The sequence below is a fragment of the Aspergillus affinis genome (genome assembly GCF_023601865.1).
Source record: "Aspergillus affinis strain CMG 70 chromosome Unknown NODE_146_length_83852_cov_87_229114, whole genome shotgun sequence".
NCBI lineage: Eukaryota > Fungi > Ascomycota > Eurotiomycetes > Eurotiales > Aspergillaceae > Aspergillus > Aspergillus affinis.
The window spans coordinates 43,881-59,870 of record NW_026515927.1 but is presented as its reverse complement, the minus strand read 5'-3'; the positions used below and the strand labels follow the sequence as shown (position 1 = coordinate 59,870).

General features: G+C 52.9%; 4 protein-coding genes across 4 annotated transcripts; 2 read left to right on the top strand and 2 right to left on the bottom strand.

The window, feature by feature from the left end:
• Window positions 1-1,560: 1,560 nt before the first annotated feature.
• KD926_002187 (RNA polymerase II transcription mediator) lies at window positions 1,561-6,672 on the top strand (the record flags this gene model as incomplete). The annotated part of the gene is made up of 6 exons (XM_053093997.1): window positions 1,561-2,188; window positions 2,253-2,850; window positions 2,910-3,114; window positions 3,179-3,817; window positions 3,876-4,174; window positions 4,230-6,672. The coding sequence occupies 6 exons, from the start codon at window positions 1,561-1,563 to the stop codon at window positions 6,670-6,672; spliced, it is 4,812 nt and encodes a 1,603-aa protein (XP_052951200.1).
• Window positions 6,673-7,673: 1,001 nt separating this feature from the next.
• Window positions 7,674-11,458, top strand: KD926_002186 (acetyl-CoA synthetase-like protein; the record flags this gene model as incomplete). The annotated part of the gene is made up of 2 exons (XM_053093996.1): window positions 7,674-7,892; window positions 7,967-11,458. 2 exons carry the CDS (start codon window positions 7,674-7,676, stop codon window positions 11,456-11,458), a joined length of 3,711 nt encoding a protein of 1,236 aa, XP_052951199.1.
• A 395-nt stretch (window positions 11,459-11,853) lies between these two features.
• KD926_002185 (MFS multidrug transporter) lies at window positions 11,854-13,975 on the bottom strand (the record flags this gene model as incomplete). The annotated part of the gene is made up of 6 exons (XM_053093994.1): window positions 11,854-12,176; window positions 12,323-12,699; window positions 12,789-13,148; window positions 13,202-13,408; window positions 13,495-13,776; window positions 13,848-13,975. 6 exons carry the CDS (start codon window positions 13,973-13,975, stop codon window positions 11,854-11,856), a joined length of 1,677 nt encoding a protein of 558 aa, XP_052951198.1.
• An 846-nt stretch (window positions 13,976-14,821) lies between these two features.
• On the bottom strand, window positions 14,822-15,493 carry KD926_002184 (uncharacterized protein; the record flags this gene model as incomplete). The annotated part of the gene is made up of 1 exon (XM_053093993.1): window positions 14,822-15,493. The coding sequence occupies one exon, from the start codon at window positions 15,491-15,493 to the stop codon at window positions 14,822-14,824; it is 672 nt and encodes a 223-aa protein (XP_052951197.1).
• Between the last annotated feature and the right edge of the window lie 497 nt (window positions 15,494-15,990).

The following is a 15,990-nucleotide window of genomic DNA, read 5'->3' as shown; positions in this document are numbered from 1 at the left end:
TGGCATTTCCAGATCATGGGGAGTCAATCCTCTCCTGATCTCTTCCCCTTTTCTCGATTAAATTATTCGGAGTTGCATCGAGAAGGAGAAGAAAAAAAGATTAACCTAAAAACAAAGCCTTTCCCTCCGTAGTGCGCGCGATAAGAAAAGACAAGGGCCCTAAAGGCTCGGCATGGTAACAGGGGATAGTGTTTGCCCCAATGTAGACTGTCCACCGCATCCAATGCCTACGATAAGCAGACGGATTAAACCAGGCCATCCTAGCCGCATTCTGCGGTGCAACCGTCGAGCGTCACACGGATCCACCTTGGAATCCTCCTATATTCTCTCATATTCGCTGAGATGAAGGACCAAGCGCAGTTGCATACGCAGTACGGAGCATGCACGAATGAAACAGAATTGGACTGGTGGGTGCATGAAAAGGATCGTCGACATTAAATAATAGATGACGGGCTGGATTGTGGTGGTGAGACCAAGATCCAGGATTATGGATTATGGCAGGCAGGTCCGTCCTCACCGACCGTGGTGGACTTGATAACTACCTAAGGAGAATAGACGAAGTCTCGGAGCCTCTGAGGATCTCCAAGGGAGAGAGTTCGATCTCCGAGGATTAACCACAGCGATCGACCGGTATGAGGTAATAACCTTAACCGACGAGCAGCGATGCAGTGACCAGAGAACGATTAATCTCGATGAGAATGACCATTACACGTCAGGGAGACATCGTATGATGCCATCGCGAAGTCGGGACGGATGGGGCAATCAGTGCGGATGATGGGAGGATCATACACCGTAGTGAGAAATCATGAATCCAAATACTTCTGATGCCAAGAGAGGTACTCCGTAAGTGGATGGATTGCCGGAGAATCCGACAAGCCTGAGGGACCCATTCCGAGGAAATAATGAAGAAAGAATAATGCAATGGATTGTCCTGCGAGAGACAAGAGAAAGAGGATCCCCAGCTGACTCATCCACGTAAGGAGATGCTGGTAATATGGCGGTCACAGTCAGATGCCGACAGCCCGAAACGGCGGCGGAAAGGGGACGGCGGTACGGTCAGGGAGTGTCACGTACGGAAAGAATGGCCCGGCCAGTTGCTTCCGCACTTCCTCCGGACTTGATTGACTCTCTGACCTGTCGATTCCTCTTCTCTCTTTCTTTCTTTCTCTTCTTTCATCCGATCTTCTCCTTTTCTCTTCTTCTTTCCTTCCCCTTTCCCTTAATTCCTTCCCCTTCAATTCTTGCTCCCTCCTTTCCGTTGGTGCGTGCGCGCGTGTTGCCGGATCGCCCTCCTAAACAAGACCAGCCCGATCACCCTTTATTTAACCGGCATCCTAACCGCCTTATCTCCACATCGTTCGCTGAGTCGCCTCACTTTCCCCCGACGTCCATCTTCGGTGGTCCCTGGGATGTGAAATTTTATATTTCCTTCTTTCCCTGCACGAGCCTGTCGATCTGAGTGTACCCCTTGAGTGTTCCCGACCCTCCGTCCGACCTGTCCGACCTGCAACCGACACCCATGACCCGATTCTCGTTGCTGGCGCACACCATGAAGCTGAGATGATCCCTCATTCTTCTGCCGGCGTCCAACCGTGGGCAAACCCTATGCGCCCTCTCAATAGCGGTCCGGGACGTGTCGAGGCCCCTCAGGCTCTAGGTCATCCCTCTGACCCTCAGCCCGAGAAGTTGCCCATGTCCGTCCCACCGTCGCAACCCCGACAGCCGGCAGTGATCGATCTGACAAGCACTGGCGGGGATGCGCGGGATCGAGAACCGCCGGCGAAGAGGCTGCGACTGGATTTGCCCGCTGCCTCGTCCGCACGAGATGGCAGTCCGGCGTCGGGGAGCACCGGAGAACCCAGAAGTACGCCGGGAATCGCCACTTCCAAGCCGCCCGCGCTGGCCTGGCGCGGCCGACCCGCCTGGTCTTTCCATGCTCTGATCTCCGAGACACCCGGTGGTGCGAATACTGGTGGTGAAGAGACCAAGGAGGAGGATGCGGCGGATGTCGCGCACGGCGGCAAGACATCTCCGCCCCCGTTGCCCGTCCTTCCCTGGAAGTATGCCCCTCTGCAACAACCGGGCGGCAATGCGACCAAGTCCCGGGATAGTTCGCCTTCGAAGGCTGTACAAACCACTCCCTATCATATCGAGGTTCCGACCGTGGCGCCGGTCATTAGAGGCGACAGTAAGTGATTTTGGAGACTCTTCCTTTGAACCCGAACCGGGAGAACGTGGCTGACAAAGAGCAGAGGTTGCGGACTTCTCGCCATGGTCTGGAAACCACCCGGAAGATGTTTTGAATGAACAGACTGCGAAACAGGGCCATTACGATCGCACCCAAGTCTCTCAGAACGAGTCGAACACGGCGCGCCCATCCCTTTATGCGCAACTAAAGCACCGTTCCGGTCTCCAGATGCTCTCCTCGGTCTTCTCGGCCGCTCTTGAGAAGAGGCAGAACCATAATATGGTCAACGCGCCGTCGACGTTCAAACCGCCTCCTCGCGTGACTCTGACGGACAATAAACGAGAAGCCTGGCTTCGCGACCTGGCCAACCCGTCGGTTCCACTACGCAAATTAAGTCGAACGATCCCTCACGGCATCCGGGGCAAAGCGCTACTAGACCAGTGCCTGAGTAAATGGATCCCGGTGAGCCGCGCCGTCTGGTTAGCCAAATGTGTCGGAGCCAACGAGATCCGCGCGTTCAAAAGAAAGGGCACCAGTGGGGCCCTGGCTGTCGGGTTGGAGGCCAAGTGGGTTCGCGACTGGACTGCAACTGTGCAGCAATTCCTGGAAGGTGTGATTAGTGTCTGCGGGTCCTCCGATTGGAAGATGAAGATGACCTATGCGTATGTGTCCCTTGTACCGCATGAATGAGGTGACGTCTCTAATCCTACTATCCCTGCAGAGTCAGTCTCACTGCCCGTCTATTCTTCGAGCGGCTTCTTGACCACGACCAGTATCTTGGATGGTTTCTCACCTCTCTGGAAACATCTTCATCCAACACCGTCCCTGTTTGGCTCCTAATGCTTGGTGTTTACTGGGATAACATCATGCGATACCGTAAGCGTGGCCGACGACTCGCGGAAGTTTTGCTTGCGAAGCTCCAACGTGTAAGTGTTTTTGACTGGTGCTTTCATTTTCTCTCAGAATGATCACGTACTGACGTTGCGGTAGATATCCAAACCGGAGCAAGTCGTACCTCTCCGGCCGCTGGTCGACCGCTTGTCTCTCTATATTCGCAGGCTTGTGCTTGAACATACATCATCCGTCATACTTCCGAAATCATGGGAGAAGTACAAAGATATCATCTCATCATGTTTAAATATGAAAGACAACGTGCATAGAACAGTCTTTCAAAATCTCGCAGAACGGAATGCAAGGGTGCAGGCTCCTAAGTGTCAGCAAGAAACGGCCCAACAATCGCCACAACAACGCGTGATTCACCTCTTCGACTCTATCCGTTCCACCCACGAGATCTCGTCGACCTCGAGCGAATGTCTCAAGATCATCGAAGATAAATCCGTTCTAATTGGCAAACTTCTGGAATGGACTGCTACCCCGTTCCGTTACGGCCTTTGCCGTGTATATACCAGTGTTCGTCTTTTGCGGAAGTGGAAAATGTCTGGAGTTGATATCGACTCGTACATTCTTTCGTTTCTCGCGGGGACCAAAGCGACCTCCGCCCTGAACATGGAGAATATATATCATATCATTTCAGAGCTTGTGCGGTCTCAGACATTTTCCGTTGGTAGATATTTACAGTGGTTGATGGCTAGGGGCGTCTCGAGCGATTCCCATCCCGATGCAGAAAAGGTAAACCATACCGAGCTGAACTGTTGTTTCTCTGATGGCGACTAACGTAAATTGAAAGGCCATTCCGAACGATCTCGGCCTCTTGAAACAGCTGCCCACGGCTCGACTCCCGGAACATGTGCGCAACCTTCGGAACACACTTCTCTACCGTGCCGGTATTTCGGCCGCGGAGGAGGAGTCTACCATCGAGGAGCTCAAGGCCTCCGTGGCTCAGCGGCTGCCGAAAATCTTTGGCGCCGAGATGAGCAGCGTGATACCGAGTGAACCCCAGTTACCGGACCTGACGTGGGCTGTCAAATCTGAAATCGGCCAGTGGATTCGGCGCGGGGTCTCTGTGCACTATCGTGACTCGCATAGGTATGCTTACTACTCCCGGACATCTTACCAGAAGACGATCGCTTACCAGTGGCAGAAAATCCAGCAGCCATTCCTTCCTCTCGGGGTCCAGTGTTTCTGCCCTCACCCCTGTGGAGTTCTACAGCGTGCGGCATATCTTGGAGAGTTTTGGGGATCTGTCTATACTTGCCGATGTTCTCAAGCAAGCTACAAACTGCGATGACAATATTGTTCTGGCATCTGTTGCTGACACCATCAATTGTCATTTTGACTCTTTCTGTGTTATTGGTGCCACAACTGATCTCTTCCGGGGACTTGTTGAATCGTATGCTCGTATTAAGAGACTAGGCACCCCCAGTCTGGACTTGGTATTCTCACTCATCGAGCTTGGCCTCCGGCTACCCAACGAGTTCAACACCGTTGCCCTTCTCCGGCAAGATCTGACGCGTATTGAGAACAGGTCGGCTTTGGCAGCCCCGTCTCCACTGTCCGATAGCATCCCGCCCAGTTTCAGCGAAGGCGATCGGTCTTTCCAAGGGAAGCTAGATCAAATCCTGTCATCGGGCAGCGGCATGGATGAGTCCACCATGGACACGGTTTTCAACTCCCTCACCAAGACCTTGACATGTAACACTGGGGAGGTGAAGATGTCTGCCAACGAGACCTGTAGGTATTTGGCATACCTGCGGCCTTTCCACCCCAAGCATTTCGATTCTATGCTGGTTCGCTGGATATGCGGCCTGTTCAAATCGTCCGCGCCCGGCATCACGTCTCGCATATTACCCCCCCTCATAGGGGTAGGATGTGTCACTATCCACGCGTTTTTGCTCCTAGTCAAAAGACTCATGCAGTCCGAGAGAGTGACCTCGGTGGTTCCGAATTTGTCGGATTTGCGCATGGATCTTCTCGACCTCCTCGTTCCTCCCCAGCCCGAACAGGGGCGGTGCTTTGATCTGGTTACATATCGTTTTTATCTTGCACAGCAGGAATTCCTCCTGAAGCACCCGCAGGAGACTCTCGAGGTGATCCGTGATGCCGTTGCTTTGATCGAGAAGCGGGGCCAGGAAACTGGACCTGATCCCAGACGTGATCACCTCGAGAAATGCGCCATCAATTTGCTCCAGGTCATGCTTACCCAGGACCCTCCAGTTGTGGTGCAATACTGTCTGCAAAAGTTCCTTGGGCAACAAACCATGTCGACTGCTGTGCTACAGAAGGCCACCGATCATCTCCTAGAAACGGACTCCCTCCGTAGCTCTCCAGACATCCCGGAGGCTGAACAGATCATCCTCATAACCGATGACTTCTCGCTTCCATTCTGTCAGCTGAAACTCCAGATGTTGTTCAACGCCGAGTCTGAGGAAGCCGCCAAGAATGGTATTGTCGATGTGATGTTTAATGCTGCAGTGAAAGAGTCGCGTTCCAAAGGCAGTAACTGGGTTGGGCTTGTGGGTTTAATGAGCCAGGATGCAGTTCGTCAGATCCGCGAACGAGCCGAGAAGGAGTTCCTTTCCGTTCCCATGTTCGAGGACCCCCCGGATCAGGACGCTTCTAAGGACAAGAACAGTTCCATGGAGACCGCCAAGCTATATCTCGGGATTGTCGAGAAGCTGGCGTATAGCATCCCTGAGACCGGTGTCCCGTCTGTGGTCCCTGTGATCGTGGACAAAATGGATGCGCTTCTCCACCGGCTTGTCACCGTGCAAACCAACTTTAACAGTTTAACCGTCAACAGCCGTGGCGCCGCCGCCGCACACTTGGTTCAAGCCCGCCTGACTTTCGAGAGAGCGCTGGCTTTCTGGTTCTCCTCTCTGCTTCGGATGGTTGTTATGCACCGAGCAGCATTCAGTAGCGGATCTTCCTTAGCGCCCAAGCCCCACGGCGCTCAAGAGCAGACTCGGTTATTGATCTCAATCTTCTGCGTCTCCCTCGCGCGCCTCCCGGACAACGTGCTGCGCCTGCTTCCATCCGCGGACTATTTCCCTCACCGCGTGCCATCCGAGGGATTTCGACCATGCCCCGGGATCCTGCTCCAAACCCACGCACTAGACGTTGCCGCGTCTCTCATCGACGCCTTCCCCGACGAGTCCCGCCAGCAGTGTGCCCGGTTTCTCAAAGAAAAATGCCCTCCATTCATCCAATATCAAAACGACTTGCGGTTCATCTACCTCCTCGGTCCCACGAGCGATGCCACCACCACATTGAATGCCACGCAACCTGCCTCCCTTCCCTCGCCTGCTGGCGGTGGGTCGACGCCTACACCAACCCCGTCCGGGTCCCTGGCCGGCGGACCGCCCGCGCCGCAGCCACCCACGCCTGTCCCTACGGGGATGTCTACCGGCGTCCCGGAGGGAGTCAACTGCGTTGCCAGCCAACTCCGCCTGCAGTACCGGGGCCGAACCATGGGGCCCTATCCAGTTCGACCGTGGGAATTGCTCGAGGATGCCGCCCCGATCGTGGGGGTCAATGACACCGCCGTGAACCTGAAATACTTTGACGCTCGCCGCGTGCGAGCTTAACACCACCACCTCCCCGACTAAATATACCATCCTTTTTCTCCATACTTGTCGATCTTTCTTTTTCCTTCTGTTCCATCATTATGCCAGGCGCCTGATACCATACTCATTGCACATATTCGTGAATTTTGATTGATATTTCTTTTTTCGTTCTTATGACATGCACAGCATTGCAGAATATGAACTCATACCATGTCCTATCTCTGTCATCTTGCATCTTTATTTTCATCTGATGGTCTCGTACTGTATGCATTGCGACCGTGGTTATGGCTTATTGGCGGGTGTCTCCTTATCTATCTATTTATCCATGAATGATACTTTACCTTGCTCAGTGCTTGAGGTGACCGGGGTCTTCTATGGCTGGTTGGGTTGATGTATATATAACTGGCGTTTTATCTCCCGAGGGGACTTGAATAGCATATTTAGCATGAAGCATGAAGCATGAATCATTTTTTCCCTTGGTGGTGATGTGGTAAAATTTTTCTTAGTCCAGCAATCGCCGAATTATATATCTTAGGCTCTAAGCGTAGAAGCGAACTAATCTACTTAGATATTCTGGGAATAGATTCCACGAAGACCAAAGCACCTCAATTCACATTGAACCACTAAACCAATACACGAATGTATTCCTCATGCTTGATCCTTTGTGCCACTTTCTTGTTGCTGCGCAGAAAAACCCGAGAGAAGCCGGAGAAAATCCCATGACCCACTCTCCCCGATGCGGCATAGTGTAGATATCCGCCCCCGTACAGCGGAAATCCCCACGTCTCGCATTTTCTCTCCGTCGAAGAATCCGCCCGCCTCCAGAGAAACTAACAAACCCACTATGCCGTCACAAGCATAAGGCACAGGAGCGATGGCGGGGAAATGAGCGGAATCCCCGGCTCAGGCGGCCCAGGGGGTGCGGTTATAGTCTGGCAAATCGGGAAATGAACGGACGCACATAAGAATGACTTGCAACGACGTGCTGGTTCCGGATGGGCTTCATCAACGACAAAGTCAATATGACTTCGGTGCAGATACAGTCGGTCACGCCGTCGCCGGTTCCGGCGCTGTTGGCGGCCTCGAGAGTTCTTCCTGTTCAGCAGAGTGAGAGTCCGGAGCAGGTGGTTTACACGATTGATGGGTTGTTAAGGGCGAGAGCTGTTGGGGAGAAGGCGGATGAACCGATCGTGGCTTATCCCTCTGCGGGGATGGAGTATGCGTACTATACGCCTCGTCAGGTAGGTTATTTCTATGGAGGTTGGATGAATGGGAAGGGATGATGATGATGGAGTTCGGGGCTGATGGGATGCAGTTACATACGTTTGTTGAGGCGGCCGCTGTTCATTATTCGAAGGTGATTCCTCAACGACGGTCATCGCAAGGCGCTGTGCAGGTGGTGGGATTGCTGGGTCCGTCGGACTTTGAGTACTTGGTTACTCTGCTGGCTGTCTCGCGTCTGGGCCATACGGTTCTGCTCCTGTCGACGAGAATCGCCGAAGACGCCTACGTGAGCTTGGTGGAGAACACCAAGACGACGTTCCTGGTGACGCATGCCAATTTCCGGAAAATGGGCGAGAATGTCGCCAAGCGGACCGGTGTCAATCAGCTATCGGTGCTAGACCGCGAGGACTACGACTTGCCGGTGACTGTGGATTTACCGGCCGCTCAGCTGGATGGTCAGACGGAGGCGAAGCATGTTTGCTGGGTGATTCATTCGAGTGGATCGACGGGCCATCCTAAACCCATCTACCAGACGCATTCTGGCGCCCTCCGCAATTATGCCAACAATTTCGGTCTGCGTGGCTTCATCACTTTGCCACTCTTTCATGCCCACGGCATCAGCTGTCTGTTCCGAGCCGTGCATTCCCAGAAGCTGATCTACATGTACAACGCAAATCTGCCCCTCACGGCACCCTGCTTGCTCACTACGCTGCACGAGCACCCCGAGATAGAGGTCCTCTATGCTGTTCCGTACGCGCTCAAGCTCTTATCAGAGACGGATGAGGGACTGAAGATGATGGCGCGTCTGGACCTGCTCATGTTTGGTGGATCCTCCTGCCCCAAACCCATTGGAGACAAGCTGGTACAGAACGGCGTGCGTCTGGTATCGCACTACGGCACCACCGAAACCGGCCAACTGATGACCTCCTTCCGCGATCGCTCGGACCTGGACTGGGACTACGTACGCCCCGGGCCTTCGCTATTACCTTATCTTCGCTGGGAGGAACAGATGCCGGGCATCTACGAACTCTCTGTCTTGGAAGGCTGGCCGTCCAAGGTTGCCAGCAATCGGCCCGACGGCTCGTACGCAACAAAGGATCTGTTCGAGAAACACCCGTCCAAGGATAACGCATGGCGGTATTATGCTCGGCTCGACGACACATTGGTGCTTGAAAACGGCGAGAAGACGAACCCACTCGTCATCGAAGGCGTGGCCCGGAATAACCCTAACGTGGCCGAGGCGATCGCCTTCGGGGCTAACAAGCCGCGTCTGGGGTTGTTCTTGGTCCATGCAGAGAATAGCAACTGTATAACAGACGAGGAGCTGATTGACGCGGCATTCCCGGCGATAGAGCAATGCAATGCGGAGTCGCCGGCGTATGCTTACATTTCTCGCGACATGATCCGCGTCCTCCCTGCAGACGCTGAGTATCGCAAAACGGACAAAGGCACGGTCATTCGATCGGCGTTCTATCGGGACTACCAGGAGCAGATCAACCAAATCTACGATGCTGAGGATGCGCATGGCGATCAGGTTCTCGAGGGAGACGAGTTGCTTGACTTTCTGCGAGAGCAACTGCTGCAGATTGCGCCGTCTATCGAGCCTTCCAGCCTAGGAAACACTACTGATATATTCGGTCTCGGAGTCGACAGTCTGCAATCAATCCGCCTGCGAAGCGTTATTCTTCAGACTCTGGATCTGAAGGGACAGAAGATCTCGCAGAATTTTGTCTTCGAGAACCCGTCGTTGCAGGCGATGGCTGATGAGCTGACCCGCTTGATCACGGGCGACGCCAAGGAAGAAGTTCCTGTCGAGGATCGAATGAACCAGTTGATCAAGAAGTACACCGAGTCCATCCCAGCGCACGTATCGGTTCCCCGTGCTTACGACGGCGAGCATGTCGTCGTGACCGGTGCCACCGGTTCTCTCGGCGCGCATGTTGTCTCCCAGCTGGCTCGATCTGACAACGTTCGTCGTATCTATTGTTTAGTTCGAGCGAAGACCAGACACGCAGCCCATCGTCGAGTCCTTCAATCCCTCCGCGAGCGTGCGGTTCTTGCAGATTTGAAATCTGGCACTCAACGGAAGATTGTCGCTCTGCCCTCCGAACTGTCCGACAGCAAGCTGGGACTAGATACCACGACGTACCATGAGCTCACCGAGTGCGCCACGGCCGTGATTCACTGTGCCTGGTCGGTCAACTTTAGCTGGTCGCTGGAAAGCTTCGAACAGAGCTGCATCGTGGGCACCCGCAATCTGCTCGATTTCTGTCTGAACGTCCAAGCCCCGGAGCCGGCCCGCTTTTCGTTCTGCTCATCCGTGAGCACCGTCGCACGCAGTCCTGGGGGCTGGGTGCCCGAGGCATTGCCCGAGTCTCTGAGCTACGCTCAGGGTATGGGCTATGCGCAGTCGAAACTGGTGACGGAGCATATTGTGAACTACGCGGCTCGGGAACGGGGCATGTCTGCGCGCGTACTGCGCGTGGGCCAGATCATTGGTGATACGGTCCATGGCATCTGGAATGACTCGGAGGCGATTCCTATGATAATGCAGACTGCGAAGACGATCGGCGCGCTGCCTCGACTGGACGACATTCTCTCGTGGACGCCGGTAGATACGATCGCGAGCAGTGTGATTGACTTGACTCTCACACAAGATGCTGTGGATGTGTTCAACGTGACAAACCCTATACTGAATCACTGGACATACGACCTCCTTCCACTCCTCAAGCAAGCAGGCCTACAGTTTGAAGTGGTAGAACGACGAGAATGGTTGCATCGGCTGCGCAATTCTAACCAGGATCCAGCTGCGAACCCGCCTATCAAACTATTCCCTTTTTTCGCAAGCAAGTACGGAACTGATCACTCGAAGCCTCCCTTGTTGTATGATACCCACCTGGCACAGTCTGCCGCGCCCGCTCTTCGTCAGGCAGGCGGGCTCACGCAGGACCTCGTCAGTCGATTTGTTCAGTATTTCCAGCAGGAATGCTGGAGTCAACCCGCAAGTAGTTTATCGAGCGCAACACTCAAGACTCGCGAGATCATCTTCCTGATTGGCCCATGTGGCTGTGGCAAGAGCACCGCAGCGCACGCTTTAACCGAACGACTCAATCTCCCCATAATCGAAGGAGATGACATGCATTCCCCTATTGCGCGAAATAAGATGGGCAACAAGATCCCTTTGACCGACGAGGACCGATGGGAGTGGCTGGCACACATCCGAGGAGCCGTGATGGATCGGTTGCAACAGCATCGCGACCTCCCTGGCCTAGCCGTTACATGCTCCGCTCTTCGTATCGTGTATCGTGACCATCTCCGCCGACTCTCCGAGTTGTTCGACTTCCCGGTCGGAGTCACCTTCTTGCTCCTGGATATCCAGAACAAGGAGAAGTTGGAAGACCGGCTGGTTGCCCGCTCCGAGGGCGAAGGCCACTACATGGCTTCGGCAATGGTCGACTCGCAGCTAAATCTGTTGGAGGAACCTGATATGTCAGAAGGCGATGTCATTCGAGTGGACTCCAGCCAAGAGAAGGGGGATATGTTGCGCGGTGTAGAGGAGAGGGTGAAGGGAATTCTGCCGTGACTTTGAGGGAATTTAGATTATTTGCTTTTGGTTTCAAGCTTTGATTTTGACCTTCGTTGTTTGTTAGATTTTCGGAGTACGTCTGTTTCTCATTTTGGTCTTTTGTACTCTGTACAGGTGTTTGTTGTTAAGAGTTAAATGGGTTATGAGATTGAATCGGACACAACAATTTATTTTTTCAGTATGAGTCTGCTAATAATAGAGTAGCCATACTTTTCTGGACTGTTGTAGATTTTTTCAACTGCTCAATCGCAGGAAAAATGTACCATTCAAGGCATGCTTATATCCAGAAAAAAAACCCACCCCAAAACCCAAGGAACACTTTTTTACACCCATGATCCACCTACACCTCCAACCCGTCCAACCCCCTAAGCTAAAGATAAAGCTACTCTAAGCTAACCCCCACTCGCACTCGCAACATACTGTCCTCTCCTCCTAATCATCAACAAACAAGCCAGAACCTGCACCCCCGCAAACCCAATCATAACCTGCATCTGAAGCCGATAACTTCCCGCAAACACGTCTAAGACAAAGTCGCGGATTTGTTCGGGTAGATAGGCGATCGAGCTCGCGCTGTGAAGTAACAAGCCGAGCTTTTCGGGAGGAAGGACCTCCGAGAGACGATTCTTGAGACGGCCGTTGAGGAGGTTTGAGGCGATGGAGAGGCCTACTGCGCCGCCGAGGAAACGGCATTGATTGAGGGCGCCGGTTGCGGTTGCTGTTTGTTGTAGGTGTTGTTGGGTTAGCGGCGTTAAGGATGGGATGGGATGGGGTGAGATGGGATGGGAGAGTGGACTTAGGGTTAGGGTTAGAGAAGGAGGAGGAGGAGGAGGAGGAGGAGGAGGAGGAGGAGGGAGAACGTACAGAGGTCAGCAGCGTCCACAATATACGGTACAGCGAGAAGTAAGTTCCCGATTGTGATGCCCACCCCGGCGCCTGCGATCGCTTCGTACCCGTACCCTTCGATAGGAAAGGATCCCGACCCTATGGTCGCGGGGATGGTGGAGAGGAGGGCCATACCGACGGTGTGGAGGATGGAGCCGAACAGGACGATGTAGATGAATGCAATGCGGCCTCTTAGGCAGGCGAGGTTGGCGATGGCGGTGGCGACGGTCGAGACGGCGGAGTAGGGAATTAGGTGGATGCCGGCTTGGAGGGGGGAGAGTTGGGAGAGCACGATGAAGCGTTGAGAGAGGAAGACGATGATTACGTTCCAGGGGCAGGCGCTGACGAAGGTTGTTCTGGGGTTTTGCTTGGGGGTTAGAGATGTTGATGGATAGGATGGCGGAGGGAGAGAGAGAGGGAGAGAGAGAGGATGCGATGGACTTACACCAACACTCCGATCCAGGCTCGATTGTAGAGAAAGCGTTTTGGGAAGATGGGGTAGTATCCATCCCATTTGTCGATGATGAGCCATTCCCAGATGAAGAATGTAATCCATGACGCACCGGAGAGGGATAGGAGGATGATAGAGATTTTGGAGTTCCATTCGAAGGCAACAAAGGTTTCGTTGAGAACGGTGACGAGGAGGAAAGATGCGGCGAGGAGGAGAAAGACACCGGGGGCGTCGATGCGTCGGAAGAAGGTCATGTTGGGTATGAGCTGGCGCAGGGATCCTGGGGGCGTCGTGCCGAAGTTGGTGGGCATCGCGATGGCAATGATCAAGATTGCCAATGCGGTAGGGGGTAGACTGAGATTGGAACATTAGTAAACATGGCGCGGTGTATGTCGTGTAAGACTCACTTGAGATAGAAGACCCATCGCCACAAAGAATGGTCGGCGAGGACTCCTCCGATTATAGGCCCCGACAGAGAGGCCAGTGCCACCGCGACTGACATGAGACCGCCATAGATCGGTATCTTCTCTCTAGGGGCAACTTCGTAGGTGCACAGGATGCTGAGCGGGTAGACGCCTGCGCCTCCCAAGCCTTGAAGGGCTCTGAAGATGATTCTGCTCGCGGCTGATCAGTTTCTCCAAAATCACTTTCCCAGGAAGAGAGCAGACGCACAGCTGGTTAATGGTATCAGCCAACCCACATGCTAACGAGAAGCCGAGAAAAAGGAATAACGCCGCGTTGATCGTTCTCTTTCGTCCGACCAAGTCGCTGATTCTGGTCCAGAAGGGAATGAAGCCTACACTGCGTAAGAAGGCGTTGGACAGCAGAAGAACGGGGCGATTTCCTACCGGTGTAGGTGGTTAAATACGCAGTGACTACCCAACTGGTCTTGTTGAACCCTCCCAGGTCATCTGTTATCGTGACCAGGGAGGTGCTGACAATCGTGACTTCGAGATTCACCAAGTAAAGACTGATGAAAAGACTAGATTTTGCAGGGTTGAACATTAGATAGGTCTGACTAGCTACAGTAGTAAGACAAAAGAAGGGAATTACCCAAGGGTGGTCACGAAGAGCCTCCATCCATGAGGGTAAACATGCTGCTGTAAAGATGCCTCTTCAGACCCACTGTGATCGGCAGAGATTCCTGCCTCGAGAGCCTTGACATCTCGTTTCTCAACCATAGCGTGTCAGTTGACCTGTGTTGATGGAGATAGCGCAGCAGAAGAGACGAAAGTGGATTCTGGGGGGCGATGCAACCTTCGCGACGCAACGTTCAAAAAGAAATTATTGTTTTATGAAGAGGAACTGTCTCCTTGGTCGGGGGTTTCCGGTAACATGGGGAGTGGCCCACTACAACCACTAGCAGGAGGTCTGTTCTCTACGAGCCATGGAAAAAGCCCCTTCTCTAGCTCAATGTAGCACTGTGAGAGTTCCAAGACCCTACATGCTTCCTTGGCATACGGTCTAGTTACTAGTTAGGCCATCAGATGTTGTCGATATAGCGGAATGAGGAACCTGGGCCGCAAAGGTGGAGATCAGCCCTTATTTATGTTTATGTGCTAGATGACATGAAGCAGGAATGTGCCATTTCACCATGAGGTGCATTCCCACGAGCGAATCAAATGTGGCATCTTGTTGAAGAAGAAGAAAGAGTTAATGATGAGATTGGTTAGACCTTGCCCACGTTCAGTCAAGAGGGTTTTTGGTTTCTTTCATTATTATATTGGCGGGGAATTATCCCACGTAGGCTACTAGTTATGGTCAGTTCAACGTTACAAGCGCAATATTGATGGTGAGCACTTGGAACTGGTTTGAGCAAAGTTTGATTTCTATCTTCCCTCCCTCTCTCTGTCTCCCCTTACAAAACAAGCATGCAATCGCCGAATCCAGCGTTCAGAACAAGTCCCCGGTATACCCATAACAAGAAATACAACGAATAACTCCCAACTCCACGCTCAAAAGGATTCAAAATTGAGTATATACAATAACTGGCTTAAAAAACCCTCACAGAAGCACCACCTAGCCATTCAAGAAGGGAGCATGGTGAAGCGTAGCTTAGTGTAGTAGCCAGCATCACCTGAGGGTGGCCTGTCCACCGCACACCAGGAATCCTGCTCCTTTGCTCCTTCGCATTCTTTCTCCCCGATGAGATAAAATCCCTCGGTCTCGTCTTCGGAACTGTCGATGGCCGGATGGGGCAGTGAATAGCGCGAATTTGGGCTATGTCGGTCATAGCAAGCCATGAGCCCCTCGTTTATCTGATCATCAACAGGCATTCCTCCCTTATTGTAGAAGGGGACCTGACCTGTTGGGCTTTGCACCGGCGAGTTGAACGGGACTGCAATGCAGTGCAAATAACCATCATCCTCAGAGTCGGTACTCTCCTCTTGCTTCTTCTTCTCCTCCTTCTCTTCCTCAGAAAAACTCATAAGGCCGTCCTTCTTATCTCCCCAATTGTTCGCATCGCGAAAAGTGTCTTTTAGACCGGTTCGCGGGCATACTGTCTCTTCTTGTGACTGCACCGGGGCCAGAGACGGCGTTGCTGGTGGAGTCTGTGGGAGTTCTACCCGCCTGGCCATTTTCTTGTCGTTGGCTTGGATAGAAGAGGCGCCGAGGTCGCTGAGTTCGATGAGAGAATACATGTTTTCGAAGGGGAGATAGCTGGAAGATAGTTTTGAGTGTGTGAATACACCTGGCATGGTGCAAAGGATATGGAAGGAAATGTGTCATGGAAGTCGAGGTTGAAGTCGAAGGGCATGTACCTAAGACTCGGTGTCTGTCATTATGGCTCGCTAAGGTCTGACTCAATGCACCGACCATGGATTCAAAGAATAGGCAGCAATCACCAGATAGGCTTTATGGCTCGTTTTTAGGTTTTTCCTGGCTTGTATTTCCCCAGCTTTCCCAGTTCCTGCAGGCACAGTAGTCTGGGGCAATAGCAACTTGCGTGAAGAAGACCCAAATGGTAGTGCATACAGATAGAACCAGGTCGTAGCTTGTGAATAACCAACACAATATGAAGAAGACTACGCAGCCAGTTATTCAATAATGCAAAGTCTAAAGCTCAGTGAATGGTGTATTCCATTATGATTACTGCTATATCAAAGAGAGTCATAAGAGCTAGGGCACGCAACGTCATCCGGCCACCCCATAGCTGCCTCAGGCATCCATACCCCGCCACGCTTATCGATTATCG